The 24,369-nt window shown below is 39.7% G+C and overlaps 1 protein-coding gene across 1 annotated transcript in view; it reads right to left on the bottom strand.

The window, feature by feature from the left end:
* The window catches only part of cdkal1 (CDK5 regulatory subunit associated protein 1-like 1), a 238,825-nt gene that overhangs the window by 157,031 nt on the left and 57,425 nt on the right, over nucleotides 1-24,369 (bottom strand). Inside the window, exons 5-7 of the mRNA XM_084357757.1 lie at nucleotides 10,717-10,813; nucleotides 5,808-5,856; nucleotides 321-441 (exon numbers count right to left, since the gene is read on the bottom strand). Of these exons, the coding sequence (XP_084213883.1) occupies nucleotides 321-441; nucleotides 5,808-5,856; nucleotides 10,717-10,813 (267 nt within the window). The remainder of the gene's footprint in view (nucleotides 1-320; nucleotides 442-5,807; nucleotides 5,857-10,716; nucleotides 10,814-24,369) is intronic.

The raw sequence follows: 24,369 nt of genomic DNA, 5'->3' as shown, positions 1-24,369 counted from the left end.
ATTTAACTGTCTGTTTTGTTGCAAAAGGCGAGACACCTGTTGTGTTTCTGTTGGATTTACATTTGAAGAACAAATAGCACTATATGCACAAACGCATACAAACACCCTACTACACACAAATAACACACAAACCATGTGAAATTGATAATATTAGAAACACAGAGGGCTCTGTTTAAGTGGCTGTGCAAAGTGAGGGAGAGTGGGCACACACACACACACACACACACACACACACATAATAAACCAAATGGCTGGGGGGCAGTTACATTGAATACACAGTTAAAGCTGAATATTTTATGTTCTCTGTGTCTGTATCCTACCCAGTGTTAATAGAGATGATTTCAATGAGAGGGTTCTTCCTGATCTTGGGCAGGTCCAGTCTAGCTCCTCCAAGCCTTCGGCCTCCATCTTTCTTCTGACCCAACAGACGAACTGAGTGACCTGAAAACGACAAACATAACTTCACTACTCATTCTTTTTCAAACTGAAACATGAACTGCCACTGTCACCTTTTCCTGAAGTTTACTTGCTGCACCTGTGACACTCTAAAATGCAGAGGTTGTGCAGATGTATGCAATACCATGTTAAAACAAGTACATTTAAGTTAATTACACGTTGCCCTGTTTAAACTGGGGAAAAAAAGAAATTACAAATACAACTAGAAGAAGATAGAGATAACAGAACAAAGAGAAGTTCATGGTTTGGCTGGTAAGATCACTTCCTCTTTCTGTAGTCTGTTTCAATGTACACAAACATACAGTGCAAACACACAATCACACACCCAAGTACATTTACATAAAACCTTTTACCCACAAACACAATACCAAAAAGAAATCCAGCTTCCAAGTGATCCAGCTTTCAAAAAGGTTTATCCACCTCTAAATAGCCAGATAAAAGCCTTCATTAAACGTCTCTCATCTATTCAGTATGATGTTAGTGTGAAAAGGACACAGGAACAGACGAGAAGCATTTCAGAGCAGACATAATGTGTTAAGGTTTGGTCAAAGCAAACAGAAATTAATAGGACTAGCTGTGCAGGAAATGGAATAATCGGCCAACCTCTGGCATCGGCTGCATTTTGAATCAACTAAGAATGGATGTGAGTACACAATACAGGTGGAAACTATGAAGGACAAGCGGGAAAAAGAGAATCGTCAAAATAAAGAGGGCTGTTTCACTCAGATCCTTTACCAAGTGCACACTGTAACAACTCTGAAACTAGCTTGACTTTGATATCACAGTGTGGGCAGAAGCAAATGAAAATACATTGCTGAGTCCAATAGCCAATAGCAAGTGATGTCTAGCCTTCGGTGTGCCGAAATGGGATGCAGTACTCTCCAACCATCTAACAGGCTACCAGCCAGAAGGTGTGCGAGATGGAGGCGCTGAGGGATGGAATTGTCTTCCCGTTTTCATCCGCTTTACATGGGTCTCCTGGGAGGGTGGGCTCAGGGCAGGAAGCATGGCTATCAATTGGTAGATAAAAATGACAATCTGCCCCAGAGGAGGACAAAGAGCCAATCGGTGAGGCGTGACTGGTCGTAATATCCCAGTACAAGCAAGGAAATTAGAAAACTTCCCTCGTGGAAAACAGCTGGGACTTGAGGCACGTTCTGCCCTGCTTTGATCTAGCTAGTAGTCTGTGTGGCCGCCTTTGGTCATGAGACATGGATTTAAAATTCATGCCTGGTCAAATTTTCTTCCCTCTGTAACTGTTGCTCCATCTCTTGACTGATGGGTCAATGCATCCATCCGTTATTACTTCCTTTAACAGCTTCAGGGTTCCACCTGTTCCTCAACTGCTGCTTTAATCACTTTATCAGAACATTGAACAATTGCGAGTAAGGGGAACGTTAATCATGATAAAGATGTACACTAGATGGAACAGTGCTTCAAGGTCTAATGTAAAAACTCAGTCAATTGAATTCCCTCTATAAAAGAATTGGAAACTAGTTGCCTTTTGTTTTAACCTCGATTATACTGATCACTTAATCCAAATAATAACATTAAGTAGTTTTCATTCAACCCTAAATAAACTCACATGGCATGTAAACCTAGCCTGTTTGCTATGAATAATAAAAAAAAATAAAATTATATGATCTATTAAGTACAACACCAATCACACGTTGAAAATAAAAATATACTTCTACCGATTTTTAAGCTTAAAGTGGCAGGCTGTCAAAGAGTGAGCCTAACCAGAATGACCTGCATGCTGAGCTTCAACAAGACTTTGGAGCTGGGAGTAGTTGTTGGGAGATGTGCAGCTGCCTGCCTGAAAACAATCAGGCATGTCACTGATTTAGCTTGAGCTCAGGCCTGTTGGTTAAGGATTGCGGGAAATTGTTTTGAACTTTTTTTTCTCTCCAGATTGTTGACATTATAAATCTGTTTCTGAGGATCTTCGCTGTGGGAAAATAAAGTTACCAATACCTAATTGCATACACAGACTCCTGACAGACGTCAGGAGGAAGCAATTACCAGTATGATGCTGGATTTCTAGATGTTTTTCCAAATTATGAAATTGTCCCTTCTTGTAAAACTTGGAAATTCCCCACATATTCTTTTTTTCCCTGCCCTGAAAACTGCACAGGACCCCTGTCAATGTGACTGCCACCAACGACTCAAGAAATAATCTCACTACCAGCATGGAATCACTCCAGGAGTGTGCCTGAAGCCAAATTCAATTTCAGGGCCTAGGGGACCATGAATGGGAAGCAAGAGATAAAATAGCTAACTCTAGTTGCCGAAGAAAACCGAAGAATGCTGCCCTATTTGTCATCTCAATTACAGAGTTTAGAGAGGCCAACTGCTGTGATGGGAAACCCCGCATAGACACAGACACACACATCACCCGCGACCACATTTTCTAGTTACTGACTGCCCTCCTCCTTTCCCTCCTGCGTTTTTTTCCAATCTCTTTCTCTCCTTTGTTCTTTTCTCTCCTTCATAAATACAAACCGACATAAATCCTTCTATCCACTCGTAACGGCCCATTATAACATGCTAGAGAAAAAGAGGGAGGGCAAGCAAGGGTAGATGGATGGAAAGGTGGATGGATGGATGGTTTGGTGATGATAGAAAAAATACATCACAGATGAAAGATGTACAGGATAGCCGGATGGATGGTTGGATCAGAGAGGTAGGGAGCTAAAAGATTGACCTGTTGACCTGTGTCTGATGTCTCGTAAGTGGTGGGTCTTGTTGTGCTCCCTGGTTTGATTGTAAAGCAGCAAGCAGGCGGGGGATGGGAGCAATTTGGAATGGAGGGACAAAGGTGGAAGATGAGGAGGACAGAAGGGGTGTAATGCTTGTCATTTATCGTGTTGATATAACAGGTTATTATACATTTACATCAAAAAAGCTGTTTATATTCTTTTCAATTGTCAGTCTAATCAGGGTTTATATATGAGTGCATCTACTTGTCTCTTTGTACCTGCTCTTCTTTGATCTTCTTCCTCTGCAACAGTCGCTTTCTATCCTCCCGTCTTTATACTCCTGCTTTATTTTTCAGCACCAATACACGCAAACAGTTTGTTTATACAGGTGAAATAAGGATCATCAGGTTATATGGCTGCCATATAGCCTCTGATCTGTAGCTAAGTAGATACATTAGCCCATCCAACCTTTTCTGCCCCCTGTTTCTATGTCACACACACACACTAAATCTAAACCATTTCTGAAAGATAAAAGAATATCAGGTGAAATGGTATCATCCCAGGCTATCATCTCAGTGCAAGGAGATCAATATTAGGAGGCCAATAAAGAAACAAAGTCATCAAAACGGCCCTATAATGAACACGGTATAGCAGTTATTTATTAATGGTGCAAGATCAGACCAATTGGAAGTCTGCGCTCCTGTAGGATGGGAAACATGCATTAAACATTTTCTATTGCGTGTAGGCTTCTGTGTACATTTTCTGTATTTAACTCCTCAATTATCCAATTGTTCTTGTGTTTTTGTGTGTTGCACATCACTAAGAGACATAAAATCTGGCTCTATGCCCTTGCAAAGATGTGTATCCACGGGTGTCATTAATTAATTTTTTATGGATCTGCCAGTGGGCTTGGAATACAAGATAAAAGCTGTGTTTGTTGTTAGCAAGAAAATCAACATCTGGCATGGATAAAAAAAAATAACTGATTTTAAGACTGAAGCTTGTGACCACCGTAACAACACTACCCACCAAACCACTGACGCTGCACAGCGTCAAGCAGCACAAGACTGGGCAGTAGTTGTAATGTGTTAAGACTGTATAAATGTTAAGTACTGTGTACATACTCAGCAACCCAACCTGAGATAACTAAAAGATAAAAATGTTGTTTACAGCAGGTAGTAACTTGAGCTTTATGTTTGAGATTGGATTAAAAGTAGTCAAAGAAGTGAAGTTGCCTTGTTATGTTCTTTTTAACCCAGGATCCAAATTGAATAGATGGTCTCACACCTTAGGAGCCAAGATCATAAAAGCATACCAGTACTCTTGTAGAAAATAGACCTGCAAGCAATTCTGGTGGTGCACAGAACTGTGTCTATTAGTAGTTCATTGAAGTAAGTATTTTAGTAGCCATTACCAAAGGCAAATCCCGTAGCTTAAAGGTTTATGCCCAGGCCTCCGAGCTGAAATAACAGCTCTCAGTTTATACGAGGTCATAAAGAACTGTAATGATACTGGGGAAATTAGTTTCTATAGAGGGGGTGAAGGAGAGAGGAAACAGGGAGGGCAGAGGGGATGAAACAGGGTAGTGAAAAGGTAGAGGGAGGAGGAAGAAAGGAGGGAAAGAGATCAAAAGATGCTGATGAACGAGAGGAAGAAGGAAAGGGAAAAAGGGAAAGAATGAGCAAATCATAGAGAAGAAAGGGGGAATGAAAGTCACAGTGGGTGAATGTGAGTGTGTGTATGTGTAGCCAGATGATTTAGAGTTGATGACACATTGTAAAATTAAGCCTCAGTTCAGCTGTCCTTCATTAGAGTGAGGCCTGCAGAGCAAACTAGTCACTCATACACACAGACACACACACTGTAAACTCAATCTGTTCTTCATTAGAGAACAGCTGGGGGTGTATGACAGCTTGACTGGACACTCTTACGCTGTAAACTCTGCCTGACCTTCATTAAACAGTTAAGCGCGGCAGTTCACTAACAGTTTAAATGGATGACCTAATCACTGCCATGTGAGTCCGTCTCGCTGTCAGTGAGCTTCTCAGACAGAAAAGACTACTTAACAAGCTACACAGACAGCAAGACAGATAGGATCTATAAGCAACACTGATCATTTTGCTTCTAAATACAAACGGCAATCAAAACCTTTTTAAATGTTTAACTTACTGAGCAGTGATATCCAAAAAAAGTTTTGTATGCACCTTCTTTCAGGAAATTTTCCCTTTTTTAAATCATGAGCAGAAAATCAAGTTACTCTGCTCGTAAGACCTGCATTTTCTAATACTATTACACTCTAAAGGGTACCTCATCACTGACGATAATTGCTGTTTTAAATGTTAGTTGTGAAAGAGCTGAGGGAATAATTCAAACAATTATTATTTGATTAGGTGCCCTTTTACAAGAAAGTGATATATTCTTAGTCTTGACAGTCAAGTGATTCTTAGTATTCTGTCAATAATTGAACAAACTACTTTACTGAAAATCATTCATACATGCAGCTATAGCTCAAAAACTTCATTTCCTAGTCCAACAATGAAAGGACTCTCATTCATTCATTCATTCATTCATTAATTGATCAATGCATTGCTGCATATTCACTCGTACAACGAGTGCTTTTGTGTAAGTGTGTGTATGCGTGTGTTAAAATACCTTTAACAGCCTCGTCCACCACTTCCACCACTCGATCAATCTGTTGGACCTGAAATACGGACACACACACGGGAAAAGTTTATTGATGCTGACAAACCAAGTCCATGCAGTCAAACAAACACCTGATATTGACAACCTACACATACACACACACACATTTAAACAAAGGGGAAATGTGAATATACACAAAGGCAATAAGCAGTACGCACACAGACAAACAAGTACAAACCGATACAATCACACCAAGTTTGCTCTAGCCAGGATTAAGTGATATAGATTTCCTAAATGCCACTCGGTGTCTATGTGGCTGTAACACCAATTAGATTATGTATTGACTGAGACACAGTCTGGCTGTAGGATTTCATGGAAGAGAACCAAGAGGCAGAAACTGAAAAACGGAGAGAGGGAGGCAGACAGATGATCAAACGGGTAAGAATAAACAGAATCATGTTATTATCAAGCAAGAGAGACATTCTCCTCACTGTCTCGTTTGCAGAAAATCCTACAGATCTGGCAAGGGGGAATTAGGCAAGAAAAAGGACAGAATATTCCACTGAGAACAGGACTGATTTTACAAATCATCCAACCTTCTATTAATCATCTGAAGAGGAAGTGAAGGAGAGTGAATGAGCACAAGAGACAGAGAACGATGGAGAGAGAGATCAAGTAGCGGGGAAAGAAAAAAAGAATTCCAGACATTATTTCTCCTTTCCTTCCTCCTCGCGTCCCTTCCACCTCTAATTTGCCCACTTTCTCTATTCGCGGAGGTTTGTGCTCGAACACTTTCTGAATGCCTCCAGGCCCATTATCCAGAGTAACCCCTCTTTCAAACACACTCACACCGATGCCTTGTAGGCAGCAGTTATATGCATGTTACACACTGAGATGAAACCTTTTTTCTTCTAATGGCCAGGCAATCTGGGTTCATTCAGAGCAGCAGCGGGTGTCCCCTCTCACAGTATGGGACAGGTACTGTTTACATTTTAAAGATGAATTCAGATCTTACTTTTCAATTCTGATTTATTGAATCCTGCTAATTCACCTGGATTGTTTGAATTAGAAAAATAATAATGATAATATAATAATAATAAAGACAAAAACAAACCACGTTTCAGTAGATGTAGGTTTCGATTGAAAATAATTTCTCAAAAATTACCAAATTATCATTATTGTTTTTATTAAAAGTTAACAAAGGAAAATACTCTCTCGTCATACACAAGTGGAAGGTACATTTACACAGACATTTACTAAATGTATCTTCATCTTAAGAGTGAACACCTGTATTAAGATATGTTTCAACAGCTGGTCTCTCCTGAGTAAACACTATGGGTGTGAAAAATGTCTGAAACATGTCTTATGGATAAAGAATTAGAAGGAAATATAAAAGTGAAAAACTTATCAGTATTTTTGTTCTACAAAACCTAAGAAATCACTGCAACCCAGCCTCTCTGTTTTGTGAAACGCCACTTGGTGTAACATAATACACTTACAATAAGCAGTAATGTGATGCACATATAATTTGTGAGTAATTGGACATTAAAAAAGAACATAAACTGGCCTACAATATTCACTAATGTAACCCATACAAGGCAAACATACGTACTGTATGCTGAGAAGACTGATGTTCGTACCTCTCATGTTTAAAACATTGCTTTCCAACTGTAATCCTCAGATTACCTTGCCAGCACTGTGTACATGTGTGTGTGTGTGATGTGTCTCACATACAGGATGTGACATGTCTAGTTCAGAGATGGGAAACATTGTAGGCTTGCGTGACTGTCTGTGTACCTTACACACAATACACTGTCATTCAGTTCACAGCTGCTTCAGGAAACACAACAGAAACACACATAAAAGCTGACACACGGGTCGATTAAACTGAAAGAATTCAATAGGAAGTACGTTTTGGTTTTTTTTAACTACACCCTTATCTAGCCGTTAGCGCAATCACTACATACAAATTCAGGACTGGTTATTTGCATCTAATTTCCATAACCCACCAACTGTCACTGTCATTGTGTGGCTGATTGTAACTACCAAGGATGCACAAGGGGAGTGTGTGTGCATACTCATATACCTCTGTCTGAGTTTGCTTGGCTGCTTGTGCATGCGTCCATCAGTGTGTGTGTGTGTGTGTGTGTGTGTGTGTGTGTGTGTGTGTGTGTGTATGGTGTGTGTGTATCGATGCATAATCCAATCTAGTCATGACAATGAAAGGACCGACAGTGGTAAACTTCCCAGATGTTTCTGCCTCCCCCTGAAGGCTATTACATGTACAAACCTGTTTATCTGAATGTAATTATATTATACATACACGCCACTTGATTTAAATGTAATTATATTACATGGTGGCATGTTTACTTAAATGGAATTGCATTATTTATGGTAACGGACATTTAATGAAACATTTGAGACGTCGCCCCACCCATTATTTTAAAGACAGTTTCAGTAATTGACATTGGGTACCGGACTGTTTCATTTATCCCCATTTTCAACGAGGCAGTTTTTACATAAGTAAATTAATTCAGCATTAGGGGAGAAATTGAGATTAAGGTTTTTTGTGGTGAATCAGAAGGGTTAGGCTTGGTTCTCTCTGAGCAGGGAGTAAACAAAAGAATGCATGCATATATGATACTTCTAAATGTATGTTTTTATTATTTAGCACCACTCAACATGAAATAAAGACATTTGTTTTACACATTGCTAAACTAAAAGGGAATGTTTTAACAACTTCACATTGTATATTTATGTTGGGGTGTCTGAGGTTATTTTGTGTATATAATTACTGTTAAGATTGAACCGACAGTTATACAAAATAACTTTACATTTGCCCTCAACAAGTCCCTTCAGCTTTGATATTTACATATTGGACTTATTGGCTGGAGATGATTCTGCAGGGTGCTGGAGAGTACCAACATAAAAAGAAAATCACTAATGCTCTAACGCTCTAATTACAAACATCATTAATGTGTTAATGAAGAATGCTCATTTAGCTGCTAAGTTGTGGTAACCTTGACACACCTTTTTATTTTCCTTGTGTGATTACTAAGGTGAAACAGACAGGAAATTAAGTAATTGTTTTATATAACATAACGATGTAAACAGCTGCAACACATGTTGTGTGTGTGTGTGTGTGTTCACTCTCTGTGTTATCTTTAACCTTCTGTTCTCTCAATTCACTGCCTGAATTATACATGCAACTAAAGTGATTGACTGTCCAATACTACCTTTAAAGAAAAGGTGATAAAAAGCCAGTTTATGGCAAGAGCCCAAAGCCATGAGGTCTTCACATTATTCACAGGATCCCTTTTCTAAGGGGAGGTCTGATGTGTGGAGAAGAACAGACATAGGAAGTGATAATACTGTGTACAGGTGGCTTACAAAAGTATTCAACTCCCTTAGAAGTTATCAGATTTGTCTGAAGTACATGCATTGAGATTTATTTCTGTGTGATATTTTTCTTAAAAGACTGGCCCTAAAATAAACTACTTTTAAGCAACATTGGTTTAATGTTATACAATATTTTGTAAGAAAAACAAATTGCTGTAGTGTATTGGAAAGCTCCAAGTTTATACGGATGAGAAATATTGCGGATACACTTGGCTTACAATTAGACTCTTAATAATCAAGGGAGCACAGTTGGATACATAGTGAAGAAATGAAAGCTGCACCATACCACCCCAGCACTGAGCGAGGAAGGAAGCCACCATCAATAGCTACAGAGCATTACAGAGCTGAAGTAGAAGCCATTAATCATGAAAAACTGCATCACAGCACCTCTGGAGTTAGCTGGAAGCATGAGAATGACCCAGCTAAGATGTGGGACAAGGTTTTGTGGTCAGATGAAACCAAGATTGATCTCTGGGCAAAATCCAATGCTCAAACCTAACACTGCCCATGCCTCAACAAACACCATCCACAGCATGGGTTTACCAAGTACTAATGTGCCAGGGTTGATGACAGCATTTTTCAGCTTTTTTATTTTCCAGCTCACAAATACATTTTGGCTTTAAAAATTAATGTTAGAGTGTTTTGGTTTGCAATAAAAATACTGAATGGACAAATATGTTTGGACATCACTTGAAATCCAAACAAATCTGACGACTTTTAAAGGAACAATTTGCAAATGGAAGGCAGGACCGTCATGTACCAAGGAAAAGATGGAAAATTGAGGATGAAGGACATTGGGACTTTTCTGATTATTTTACCTTTAGTGTGTTGTGCTGACACAAACCCACATGTAGTGCACAGGTTAGTGTCTAAGGGAGTAGTGTCATATCAAACTGAAGAACAACATTTAAGCTGACTAAGAAGTTCAGAGGAGTTTTGACGTGTTGAAAACACTGGTTGGTGGCAACATATTGTATAATGAAAGCATGTGATCATTGACAACATTCTTGTTAATTAAGTCTTCTGAGTTGTCTTTAAAATATTGTCCTCGTGAAGCACTGGGGTTAGTGATTTGAGTTGATTTTGGTGTCTAAACTCTCATCTGAGCTTCCTTTCTTACTTTTCAACTATGTCAGACTCTTTCTCCTTCTCCTCCTTCTCTCCTCTATCCCAGATACTTTTCTCCGTCCTTCCATCACATAGTCTTCCACCTTTTCTACTTTCCACCATGTTCATCTTAGCAGTCTTGGTCTCCTCTCCTGGGGAGGTCTATTGATCCACCAGCAGCAGGGAGGCCAGTATAGATCAGACACAGCAGGTTGGCAGCCAGGTGAATGACAGGTCAAACCATCTGTGTGTGTGTGTGTGTGTGTGTGTGTGTGTGTGTGTGTGTGTGTGTGTGTGTGTGTGTGTGTGTGTGTGTGTGTGTGTCTGTCTGTCTGTCTGTCTGTCTGTCTGTCTGTCTGTCTGTCTGTGAACCTATATTATTCAGATTATTCCTTAAGTTATACACACATACCCCAATGATGCTGAGTCCTTTGAGGTAATCCATCCGTGGCTGGGCCTGGGGAACACAACCTGCTACTACCACCTTTTTCTGCTGGTCCTGGGCTTTTCTGTACAAATAAATGCAAATAAAAGAGATGAGAGAGGAGATTAACATTAGTACATTAATAGATAACAGCATTTTTTGCACCAGTTCAACAATCCAAGGCAAAACTATTTAATTTAACCAAGCAAAAAACATGATGACCAACAGAGAGCCAGAAACACACTGTCTCACTGTCGTCTCAAAACTTAAGATCAGCATTGATGGATCTATACTGGCCACTTTATGACTAATGCATCACAGACTTCCACTTGAAACTATGCGTGTTCATGAAAAATGGAAGGTTCACAAAAACATTTGAAAGAGGACATATTCCAATTGCAATATTCAATGACAGAAAAGAAGGACCTTCCATAATGGAACTTCTGAGGTAAACACTTGAAGGGTACTTCAAAATCTGTTTTCCTGAGCCATTAATGAAGATATACTGGCTTGATAGGACTGAACAGCACTCATAATCAATTGCTTGTAATGACAGAGCCTTTATGCATCCTGTATCAAATATATAGGGCCAGTTAGTTGCACATCAAGTACTAGATACTACAGTATGTCAGTAATGGTCCATGTAACAAAGTGACACCATGGTATTATGTCTGTGAAATGTTCCAATACAAGGACTTATTTTGTTTGTTTTCCCTGGCGGCATGTAAGCTATTCACTCCTGAAATGTCCACGAGACAATTGAGAAGAATTTACTCAAGGTAATTCCCATGGTGTAAACTCGGTTTGTTATGTCAGATATATGAAAGTTATGACAGGACTTTTTCAACTTTTTGATAAAAATGAAAATCATTCTAATTTTGTTATGGTGTACAACAAAGATGAACTGTGCAGTGATCCTATGTCTACTTCATATAAATGTTTGTCTTCCACACCATGTCTTATAAAATCATTTGTGGTAGCTCTCATCAACAACCGATGCCAGTAAACCATCAGTCCAAACCTCTCTAGGATTCAATAAATTGAATTGTGTTAGTTTGAAAGACTGAAAGTCAAGGTGAATTTTAACAGATGGGCAACTATGTTTAGCATCCTCACTTTTTAAAGGGCGTAGTATGGAGAAGCTGTCTGCAATTCCAACTCCAATCATCATAAAACAGACATATTAATTAGGAACTATAACTATGAATGTTTTGGGGGGGTTTATGTTAACTAATGTTCTTATTTTAATTAGCACTGTGTCATAATTTAACTGTAACATGTATACATACATGTACACACACACACACACATATATATATATATATATATACATATATATATATATACACCTGTGTATATATACACACACACAAACACACACACACACACACACACACACAATTAAATATATACGTGTGTGTAATATACATAAGGGCTGTCAAAGTTAATGCCACAATAACGCGTTAACGCAAATTCCTCTTAACAGCGTTAATAGTTTTTGCCGCGCAATTAACGCACACACGTTATGACCCTTGGCCAACTCCGTAGTTTGGGAAATCAGGAAGTGATGCAGCAGTAACGTTGTGGATGGCAGCAGAAACAACCTCCTTGAGCAAAAATGTATAAAGAAAAGGGTCTTTTGAATGGCAAGTTCAGCTTCAAAGCCCTGCCAAAAGTTATTTGCATTTACTATCGATGTGAACTGAGTTACCACCGGAGTACGTCAAGTACCACTTGCTGGATGAGCACTGACACTCTGCAAAAAGTTCAGAATTTAAGGAAGAGCTGATTGTTGTGTGAGCCTGAAAGCAGGAGTACAGGTCAGTAGCAAGGTGATCTCAGCCACTATATGAAGCCAGATGCCCTTCTGGCTCTGTTACCCCCCTTGCAGTTGGACAAAATGATACATACATTAAGTCTAATTAGTAATATGGGTTTTGCGAAATGATCTGCTATACTGCACATAGTGCAATTAATACATACTGTCTCAAACTTTGTACAATACATAATATGGATCTGTAATGAAAAAGCATTTCTTATTTGATTGAAGAATATGTGAAACATTATAGAAGACATGAAACATGAATGTATGACATTGGTCTTCTGACAACTGATGACAAAAACATAGCTGAGCCAAAACTGGGGTGGTCACTGGCAAGAAGAGAGTAAATACTGATAAGGTATTTTATAAAGACTTATTCTCCCAAATGAAAAGTAGCACTACGAATACCATTTTCAAGATAATTTGAATTAAAAAGGGCTGGACAGATAGCAATACAGTGTGGCAAACCACACGGAAAGTGTGTGTATGTGTTCAACTGTGTGTGCGCCTGTGTGCATGTGGATCTTTGTGAGTCTTTATGTCACCTCCGGTTAGTGACAGTGAGATTTGAGACACTCGGTCTGTCTGACAAAAGCTTTTGGAAAAGCTGCCCAGACTCCAGCATGAATCTTTAATAATGAAGCCTCTTGACAGCTGGAGCAAGGGAGGGAGGGAGGAATGGGGGGGAGGAGAGAGGAGGAGCAATGAAACTGGATGCAAACTGTCAGTTGTGTTTTAATTCAGACTATGTTTGTATTCTTCAGCAAAACAAAGAGGGAGTGATGGAGGTAGAGGGGGTGTCTGAGTGAGGAGAGAGAGAGAGAGAGAGAGAGAAAGGTGAAGGTAGACAACTCAATTCAAAGTCAGCTTACACTGTCATGTGAATGAGGAAGGTAGGGATAGATGAAAGCTAAAGTTAGTGAGAGAGTGGAGAAATGACGGGAGGGAAGATAAAGGCAGAAATGAAGTTGTTTTTTTAATCATTATTTTGACTATTCAGAGCTGTTTGTATTATTCAGGGTTATTTTAGTGATTCTTCTCATCTTCACTTCTCAATCTAACTCTTTATCGGCATACAAGTGTTGAGCAAGTAAAAACAAATTACTTAAGATGCCAAAAAAAGATGAAACATGAAGAAAGAAGAAAGCCTGTTGGATATGATGCCTCACAGCAAACTGTTTTAACAGCACATTCAGACAAACTGCACTACTATTGATCTTTAGAAATGCACATTTTCACTGTGCATGTAAATTCATGGTTTTATCCACTGACCTTTTGCCTTTATTATTGAAGGTAACAAATATGATCCGTACCACTGTTACTGTATTTTCCAGTGTAAACAGACCTTGAAAACAGGCTGATGCAGGGAGGGATGTAGCAGAAGAATATAATGATGCTGGTAAATAAAAGGTGGATGGACATTAACTTTGAAGACTGGGTGAGGTGAGACACAGGAAGACAAAAAAAGGGATACTGTCTGCTTGGAGTAGCTTGTTCTTCCTACACGGCTCCTCATGAAGGACTCACACTGGCATCACCACACACACACACACACACACACACACACACACAGTAGGGGTGCGTCTGCATAATTCACACCGTCTCCTGCCAAAATGCACCAAACGTTCCTTTAATGCGCTACTCGCTCCCCGCCCACAGACTCGGAGCCATAGCTGACACAGAGAGTAAGCAGACAGCGCCTGAGCCGTCGCCTCGGCGCCCCAGGGGGAACAGGCCAATCACGTCGCACACAGTTCGTGGATGGGATGAGATGGAATGGGATTATGCGATGCGGTTGCCGTGGTGATACTTTTGAGCCCAACCGAGCGCTCACTGCCAGTGACCCGGACCAGAGCAGATGCCCCCCGAGACCAAAGTACGTGGCGTGTGTATGTGTGTGCACGCGCATGTGGGTGTGTGCACACATGTTTCCTTGGCTTCCTTGGCACCTCGCCCTAAATCTCTACGGCCCCCTGTCAACTCTGTGTTACTGCTCTCCATAGCCTCAAGACCACACACACACACACACACATGCACCCACTCACAGGGTCCGAACACCCACGTGCAGTGAACATACTGTACATACACATACCAATGGTCACGGACTGCAATGGCAAAAGCCGACAGTAGTCTATGCATACATGTATGACCTCTGTGGTATGTATGTATGGTAGGGAGGGCTGTGCTGTACATACTGGTTTTTAACAGCTGAGTGGACACAGTGAATCAGTCAAATTAGACCGGACTAAATGTCCAACTGAATTGATCAGGTTGACTTGGAGAAGCCCCTTGCTGCAAATATGACATTAAAATAACTCTAGGCATTAAGATGTACCACACTGCGTGACCTATATAAGGGTCACTTCAACTTTCTCACCACAAAACTTGAAGTGATAGAGAAGCACTTCCATTGCGGATTATGACTCATATAGTAACATTTACATGACTGCAACTAAAATGTAGTGACATCACTCTATATATGAGCCACTATGCTCATGTTCTCACATTCTGCCACAAAAAAAAAAAAACTTTTAACATTAAATGGTGTTTTTGTAACAAGTTGATGTATTTACATTTTGAATTATCTAGTTATGTTCATTGCAATGATGTTACCAGTAACGGTAACTACCTAAGTGCAAGAGAAACATATCTAATTTGTCCTTTTAATTTGAGTAGAAGTAAGGGAAAACATTTAAGGTACAAAGACCTTGAACCTCATCAAATTTTTCTGCCTGTTTTTGAGGAGAAACATCCCATGCCAAAAAGACCAGCAGATGTGAGCTGTGTGTGTGTGTGTGTGTGTGTGTGTGTGTGTGTGTGTGTGTGTCCTCTCAATGACTCTTCCTGCTGCTAAACACCCTCAGCTCCTTACAGATAGCTACATAGGGGGGAAGAGGATGAGCTCATTACACACACACACAAACACACACACAGAGTCAGCCATATGCTCCTTAACAAACGTGTTGCTTAAAGGATGAGGTCATACTGGTAAAGAGTACTGAGCAAAGGTTGTGTAACTGTGATGTACATATCTGCATCGTGATAAGCGCTTTGTGCTTCTGAACACAATGACCTATTTCTATGAACTGTCCTGTTAGGAAAAAGTGTTTAAATACCAACTATTGTCTTTATTCAGCCTATTTCAATTGGCCATTTTTTGTTCTACAGCAAAAAAGAGTGAATTGCAATTTAATCTAGCATAACTGATTTATTTTCATTACATCCCCACTTCCCCTGTCCTTGCTCCTCCGCTCCTCTCCTCCCTCATCCTCTCATCTGCACTCCGACAGTTTTCTGGCTGAGTTGACAGCGAGCCAGCCAATCAGCACACTCCTGACCTCTCTGCATTAGCATAAGCAGCAAGGGGCAAGGTTAAGTACCCATCAAGCCTCAGTAATTAAGATGTGAGCTGGTGTGTGCATGAGTGTGTGTGAGTGTGATAAAGCAAGTGAGAGAGACAGACCAAATGTATTTAATCTTTCACTTCACATATTTTTTTCACTTCCACAAACTTGTACAACAATGCTGTCTCGGGATTGTCACTGTCCCAATTTAAATTCCACATTGGCTGCTGCAGTATGTTACATTATTTTAACTTACTTACTTTTGATCTACAGAGGGGACTCTACTGTATGTATGTTTATCTGTTTAATGTTTTATTCATTTTCCATATTTATTTTGCTGTGTGTTTTTTCCTCACAGCAGGCTATGTACAGTATCTCCATCACTGACTGACAGCCTGGACTGAATGAATTTGGAGAAAACACACTTTGTTACTCTGACGGGGAATGCAGCCTCTCCTCTGTGAATAAATGTACTGGCAAACTTTACTAAAACAACTGTCAAAATACAAACAGTATAAATAAAACAGCAGCTAACTCCGGGCCTATGGGATCTGACTTAACTCAAACTCAACTAAATGAAAGCTGTTAATGCACTAGACCAGGGGCCTCTAGGAGATGGAGCTGTGAGAGAGGAGGAAGAGGGAGAAACGTGTGAGTGATTGACAGGAAACTGTCAAAAGAACATCTTTATAGACGCGTAAAAAAAGAGAGGAGGGAGGAAATGACACAGGTGAGTGTAAAACAGGAAACAGCGGATGTTTAGAGGAGACAAAAGGCAGGAAAACATGACAGATGAAGCAGAGGGAGAGTCAGTTGAGTGTCAAAATCCAATCGATCCCACTATATGTTAACGGACAGTTTTAACAGTAACCTTCTAATGTGCCACGAGTATTATTATCTAATACAGTTCAGTTCTCCAGCAACATACAGCTACAGAGTAAAGACCAACACTCTTCATAACTCTGTTCTGTGGTCTAACAACCACTTTAGTGTAGCTAACTGATAATTCCAGTGTCTCTAACTGAATATGTACAGTACATATATCAGTAGCTGGCTTTTATTGATAAATCCTGTCTAAGATTAAGCTAGTTTGGATAAGGAAATTGTAGAAAATATTAACTGACGTTGTCTTTGCAAAAATTCCTGTTATTTTGATGTCACCGCTATTTTATTCTTTTTTTTTTTTTTTTTTAAATTATGGGTTTCAGTTTTGGGGTAACTAAGCACGGTTCAAATTCTATTGAAAAAGGTGCAGCAAGTGATTCTGGAGAAAGTTGATTGTTGACTTTTTCCAAGATTGTCCTGACGCTATGGGTTGGTGATGCACAGCATAAACAGTCTCAATAGTTTTTAAGCTCAATTAACAGATAATACTTGACCGGAATTTGTCCTATTTGTCCGGGACATTGAAATCTTCTACGAAACCTGAACTGAACAAAAAACAGAAACCCTAAAAGTATTATAATAAAAACTGAATGCTAGCTTTACCGATTCAATCACACAACAATTCCCCAAGTTATTGTTAATTTTGGAGAAAAGAAAAGGCAAAAGCATTGTCATTTTTCAAACAGGGGTAAACAAGGGGAGTCAGTCAGTACAATCGGGTGTATAACGGGAAAATAATGTGATTAGAGTAATAAATGCTAAAACCTGAATCTCCTTCAAGTGGATTTCTATTAATGCTTAATATATTACTTTTTTACCCAAGCCTATGGGGTGTCAATGAAAAAAAACGACCAAGTTGTCGAAATGCATCCACCTATATACTGTTTTTCTATTCATATGGGACAGTGCAATTTAATCAACATTGATATTTTAAAACAACAATATAACTATGTTGGCAATAACTATAAAAATAATTTGCACCTGTGTGAAAAGGTTTGTATAAAGAACATACAAAAGACAAAAAATGAAAAATATACATTTGAAAAGAAGGGGCAGATGAATATGTCAGGAGGGGAAACAAGGGAGTGTTGAGTAGAGAAAAGTAAAAGTAAGGAAAAAACACTGCCAGAGAGAACATCTTCATCACCAAGTGAGGAGAGGAAGGATGACAACAGGATTCAAAAAGAAATGAAGGGGGGTGGTGGGCTCAGAGGCTGTGAAGGAGGATTGTGATTGAGGGATGAGAGAGGGGTTTGAGAGGTAAAGCTCCAGAATCTTCTGGGATCTCTTCCTTTCTCTAACATACATATATGACACGCACGCACTTGCATGCGCGCGCACACACCCACACACACACACACACGCACACACACACACTGAACTGCCCATAAAGAGACACTGAATGGGGAAAAAAATTAAACTGAAGAAAATAAAACAGATGGGAAACATTTTTTCAAAGAAATGTAAGAAAATAGAAAAGGCAAGAAAATGGGGTACAAGTTAATCAATACAAGATGATTACAGGGCAGCAGGTCTATATAAGTGAGTTGTGGTAAGTGATGTACAATATAGATGTAGGCAGCCTAAGCACCTAAGACAAGTTGGAAAGGCCTGATTGAAAACAAGGTTTTGAAAGGCAATCTACATTTTTAAAGGCTTTGATATCAGCAGAAGGATCAAGATTAATCTGGTTTACCACAACCATAATCACTCCCCGTACCACTTGGAAAAATAACCATAAAGGAGGGGGGGAAACTTGACCTGCTTTCAGTTTTTCACATTTACTACCAACTTGGTTAATAAAGGCATTCATATTAGAGCTGTGTTTTACAGGATATAGGCAATCTGTTGACCAATCAATACACATATAACATGGCTAGTTTATGGCTAGTTCACATGGCCTCCGGGTATATCAGAGATAGGATTCAGCCCTATTGTCAACATGGGCCTAGTAAAGGTGAGTAAGAGGAAATGCAAGGCTTTCAGATTATGGCCTTTTAAAAAAAAATGCCTCACACACCTGCCCAGTGCTGTGAAATGGATGACATCTGTCTTGTAAAAAATGAGCTGAACGTGTGATAAATATTGCATTACTGAAAATGAGTTGTATTCGCTGCTTGAATGGTTCATAATTTAGAAAATGCTAATAAAAAAACAGGAGCACTGGCAAAGGCCCACACAGACATTCAAACATATGTGCAGGGAATTGCATCAGAGATGAGCACTTGACTGAACCACAAAGATGGGAAGCCAAAAGCTGAATCCTGGGAAGAGTCCCATGAGCCCCATTTCTAATGCAAAGCCCCACTTTCTATAGGAAAGGCTGTTATGGGACAGTGATAGGGGAGCAACCCCTCAGCCTGAGGCTGTTGTGGAGAGAACTGCTGGATTAAGACTTAAGGATGGGAAAACAAACACACAAACAAACATATGGAACTAAATGCTCACTGTCAAGCTGCTACCAGAGGGTTACAGGGCCCACAAATTATTTTTCAAAATGGAAATAGGGAGTCACTATGTTAGCAAATAGGAGGATGGAACAAAAGTGCTCAGTGTTCCAGTAGTGATCGGTCTTATGAGCAGACTGATGTACATAATAGAGGGTTTTTGTTGCAAACAAGACACCTAAATAAGGATACTTGAGTCTTGTCATCTATTTAACATAAACTGATAAACACACACAGAGATGGTGTCTGGAACAATGACAGTTGTGTGTTAGTGTGGCAGTTTTAGCCTCAGACTAAACAGGTCAGGTCACAGGGCGCACACAGGCATTTATCATTCAGAGCCACAGCCACTCCCCATGAGGCCTTTTGCCTCTGGTTGAATCAATCTGAAAACACAAAAGCATGTGAGTGGGCATACATACATTTTTCTGGCTGCATGTATACATGATCGCATGTGTATGTATAGCTGTGTGTATATGCGTGCATGTGCAGTGCATACGTTGCTGTGCATGCGTACAATTATTTTGATCCCGAAGTGAAGACAAGGGGGAAATCCTTGCTAGGCTGACAGAGGTGAAAGGACATTCTTGGTTGAATGAATACACACAAAATTAGTCCAAGCATAAACAATCATGATTGGTTTCAAGGTCATAAATTATTACAAGCAAGGGTTTGGAAAAGTGGAACGGCACATGCTCAGTGACCTGGAATGCATCAACAATCTTTGCAAATCAACATTCTTTACTTCCAGCCAACACAAAGATAAGATAATTATATTGTTCCAGTAAGTAAGGATTACAACACACCATCCAATCTTAACCTGTAAAATTGAAGACTTCTCTGAAAAACTCCCTAAAATCATGTTTTAGTAACCTTCGTTGATGCTCCACTGTTTAGTTATTGGAAAAAAAAAACTGAAAGAAAAATAGTAAGATTAAGATGGATATTGTGTTCATACGTAAAGGCTTCCATTTTGGAATACATACAGAGGACATAGGGATTTTTTAATGTAAATTAATGACCGCAGATCTGCACGTCCACTTCATTTGGAGATATTGTAACCACTCCTTGCATCTAGAGGCAATTACAGCAGCTCTGAGCAATGTCACATGGTTGCAATTTGATGTTGCTAAAGTGAGAGTGTTTCTATAGAGTAATTTTGAGGACACACGAGAAGTAAGTGTACTACTATGTATATTATGCATTGACAACTGTCTACAAACCCCACAGATCTATGCTTTGCTTTAGCTGCGGCGTAGCGTGGCGTGGTAACATTAACTTCCAATGTGCATTCATAACAAGAAGCACCAGCACTGGCCCATGACACTATGGCTTGGTCTCATAGCAGCTCGGGTTACTCGGGTTAATTCACCGGCCAAACGTTTGGATAGGGGAATGACAAAACATAGTTTCTAAGTTTCTTGCTATTTTGAATCTTCAAGTTGTGTTGTAGCTCCTGCATAGCGTAGGAATTAAGACTGTTTGGGGTTTAGCTTCACTCCAATATTTCTGTTCTTCTCTCTTCTTTGATCCATTCATTATTCCTTAAGAAATTAATGAAAATGAATCAACCAACCAGCCTTCATGTGGGTTGCTAGGCCTAGGTGAGCCCAGGTGTGAATGGCTGTTAAGCTGTCTGGGGAGGGAACTCAGTACTGCATTGTAGGTGGGTGATAAGTAATGTCGTAGGCCACCTCCTCTGTTCAAAGACAGTCCTTCCAGTTTGACATAGATGGATTCAATGATTTTTCTCCTTCAGATGTAAGTGGACAGCAGAGTCTTGACCTGAGGAGTTGGCCCTTCTGTGTTGTACCATTTGTTTATGGAGAGGTTGTTTTGTCTCCCCAATGTACAGATCTGTGCAGTCCTGGCTGGACAAGGATGGACAAGTTTCTGCCTCAGACAGAGTTTAAAAGCTTGCAACTCCTCTCCAGTTAGTTAGAACTAAAGAAGCCTCTTGGATGAGAGGTGAAACATTGTCAAGAAACTGAAACACTTCTAGTTGCCTGCAATACAGCACTTAGAAACTATCTCGCAATGTTAAAGAAAGTGAGAAAAAATTCCTCGATCCCTTTATCTGGATCCGCACCAAAGTTAATGGGGTCTATTCTGGACAGAGACCAATCCTCAAAACAAGTTTCGTGGAAAACATAACCTCCTTGGCGGAGGTGAAAAAAAACACAAAAAACTAAAGATGATTTTAATTCTGAATTTCAAAATGTATTGACATGTGTATGTTTGCATATATTTTGTGCATCGATGTATTCATTTCCTGAGAGTGTGTCTACATTTGTTCCTTTGAACTTGCATGCATTTGTGTTGCATACATCTATTTTTCACATCTGTTTATGCAAATTGGTGCACTGTGAGTTATTTACGTTATGTGAGCATGCATGAGAAAGCAGATATGGGAGTGCATGAACAGTACACGCATTAGGGGACTTTGTAGACTATGGGAGTCTCATTATAGAGCTAAAAAGTCTAAGCATCTATTCAGCCTGTTAATTTCCCTGGCTGATATCTCCTCTCCTGTGCAGCCTGAAGTGGATCCACGGTGGCTCATCAGTCCCTCTAAAAGGCCTCCTCATTTAACCACAGCATATTATTTATTCTAAATAACATTCCTTTAAAAGCCAAGGATGCATCATGCACAAAGCCAACTGTCTGAATAAATTGCTATGCAGGACTCCTTACTTGGTAAAAATTAATTTATGGAATGTTTAAAAAAAGGATTTTTTCCCCTCCACACGCTCTCTTCTCGTCTGAGTCGACACCAATTAAAAGGAAGGTTCAAGGCAAGGTTCATTACCATTAGAAAGGAAAAGAGAGGAAGGGGGGTGAATTGTTGGAAGAAAAAGGCTCAACAGAATGAAGAGGTGATTTTTAAAATACATTTGGCTTGTTAGAAGGGTGGTGAATATTTTTCTAGTTGGAAATGAATAGAGCTGCCTCAGCCTCTTTTGTTGAACCACATTTGTTACATCTCTCTCCTTCTCTCCTTCTCACACTTTCAATCAGTAAAGATCATGTGCAATAAAGTTCCAGGTTCTGTGGTCTACAACACACAAAAAATGTTTTAATATATCTGTCACATTAATGACACTTTTATATGTTAGATCAAAATGAACCTGAGTTTTTATTTGAAGACTGACCATCCTGTTTCTCTCAAAGCCACATTAGGATGCATATTAAAATGTACTAATGGCAGATAAAATATCATTCAAGGCTGGAAAATTTGTGGAAATACCTTCTTTAACATCAACCCCTTCAGAACCAGCAAGGAGGGGATACAATTTAAGATGCATTTCAAATGAGCATTTTAATCAGAAAAAAACAGACAGCTTTTAAAGCGAATGTTTAAGACTTTGAATAACTAATTTTAGAAAAAAATAGATACTGTACCCCTATGTGGACATCTGTGTACTGCTCAAATGCAGTTAACTGGATGCGGGTTCCGTGCACTGTTTACTATATTCCCCATTCTTTTTCCTATTCTTGTTAAGGAGTTACACAGGGTTTTCTTAATGTTAAGTTTCACGGTGACTTTGAATAAACATTAAGCAAAACACTGGAAAAACCTATACTAGATTACAAAGTTTACAACATGTGCCTAGATGGCACAGAGAGAATGCTTCGTGGTTCCTTATCTGACAGGAACACGCATGCTGACATCAGAAGTCACCGCTAAACCACAGTGATATTCAGGCAGCCAGGGAATGCACAGTTGCTTATATGCCACATGTGGCCTGATACCCCACAGCAGTTCCTCCTACATCCAGCTATCTGTCTGTTTGTTTACAGTACCTCCGAGGTTAAGGACTGCCCCGGGTATGTTAAGGCACCGACCCATCGACCCCCTGCCTTACAGAGGTTGACATCTTGCTGTGTGCGTTTCCGTGCATCCATCATTCTTTGCATATACAGTATGTGTACCTATAGCCAAGTTGTAAGCCTTGGGCTTGTGTCACTCCAAATATTGTTTGGTGAAATTGCTTCTTGGCTGGTTTGCAGCACCCTGTCCATCTGCCACTGAAGTAAAATTAGAAACAAGCCCTCATAAATGAAGTGCAAGATGCATTGATGACAACATCTTCAAGGCACATATTCCGCAGCCACATAAATACTGCAGATACATATTAATACAAAACTATAACTGCACACATTGACATGCAAATACATATATAAAATCGTAAGTTCAGGTATTGCTTTACATTAGGTTTCAATTGTAAACTTCATCTAAAATTTAACAATCATCTGACATCAAATGTGACCTCTATGTTACCTCCATTATCCTCAGACCACTCATTTTAGTTTCTCTCTTTCTGCAGCATCTTTCTCTTAAAGTTGATCAACCCTTCATGCTGTCATCTGTTTTCTATTCCTATCCTTTCTCTTCCACTTTGTGCATCGCTTCTAACATTTCCCCCCGGGGTTCAAGCATAAGGCATGCAAAGGTCAAAACTTCTTACTGTCATCTTGCATGACTTAATGTATATCAAGCCCATCTCTATACTTTAACATATGGAATATGGATGTGACATCCACTGAGAGAGACTGTGAAGGAGTGTTTGTATCTTCATCAGTGTGTTACTGTAAAGTTACTCAAATAATTCTGCTGTCACTTGTCACCCTGAAGGTGTGTGGAGAATGAACACACTCAATTCAGAGAGAGAGGATGTCATCTTTAATAACTTGCAGCTGGTCTAAAGTATCTCAGTAGCTCAGTAATTTCCAGGTCAGTGCCTGTTTAGCTAACACCAGCTGAAAAAGCCTCTGGGATCGTCAGCTCAAAAAACAAGACCTCAGCTCAACAGGGAAAATGCCAAAAGCTTACAGGTGCTCCTCAGGAGAACACACACCTCTTTCCTGCCGTCACCCTTTTCTCACTTACAATTGAAGTATCATTAATAATTGATTCGTCTTGTAAAAATAGCATGTTGAAACAGATGTTAAAAGGATTTCTACTGTGCGTGGTCAAACTGTGCAGCACACAATGAATATGCATTTATGTGGTTTGTGTGTATGCCCACGTTAGTTGTGTCCACAGTGTTTGTCTGTTGGTGAATAGATCCAGGGTGATCGTGTTTCAGTGGCACAAGGTTTGGTTCAGTGTCAAATCCCTCTCTGTGTAACTAAAGATACT

Source organism: Pagrus pagrus (genome assembly GCF_965226575.1).
Source record: "Pagrus pagrus genome assembly, chromosome: 7".
NCBI classification, from domain to species: domain Eukaryota; kingdom Metazoa; phylum Chordata; class Actinopteri; order Spariformes; family Sparidae; genus Pagrus; species Pagrus pagrus.
The sequence above is the reverse complement of the archived record's forward strand: the minus strand, read 5'-3'. Positions and strand labels throughout refer to the sequence as shown.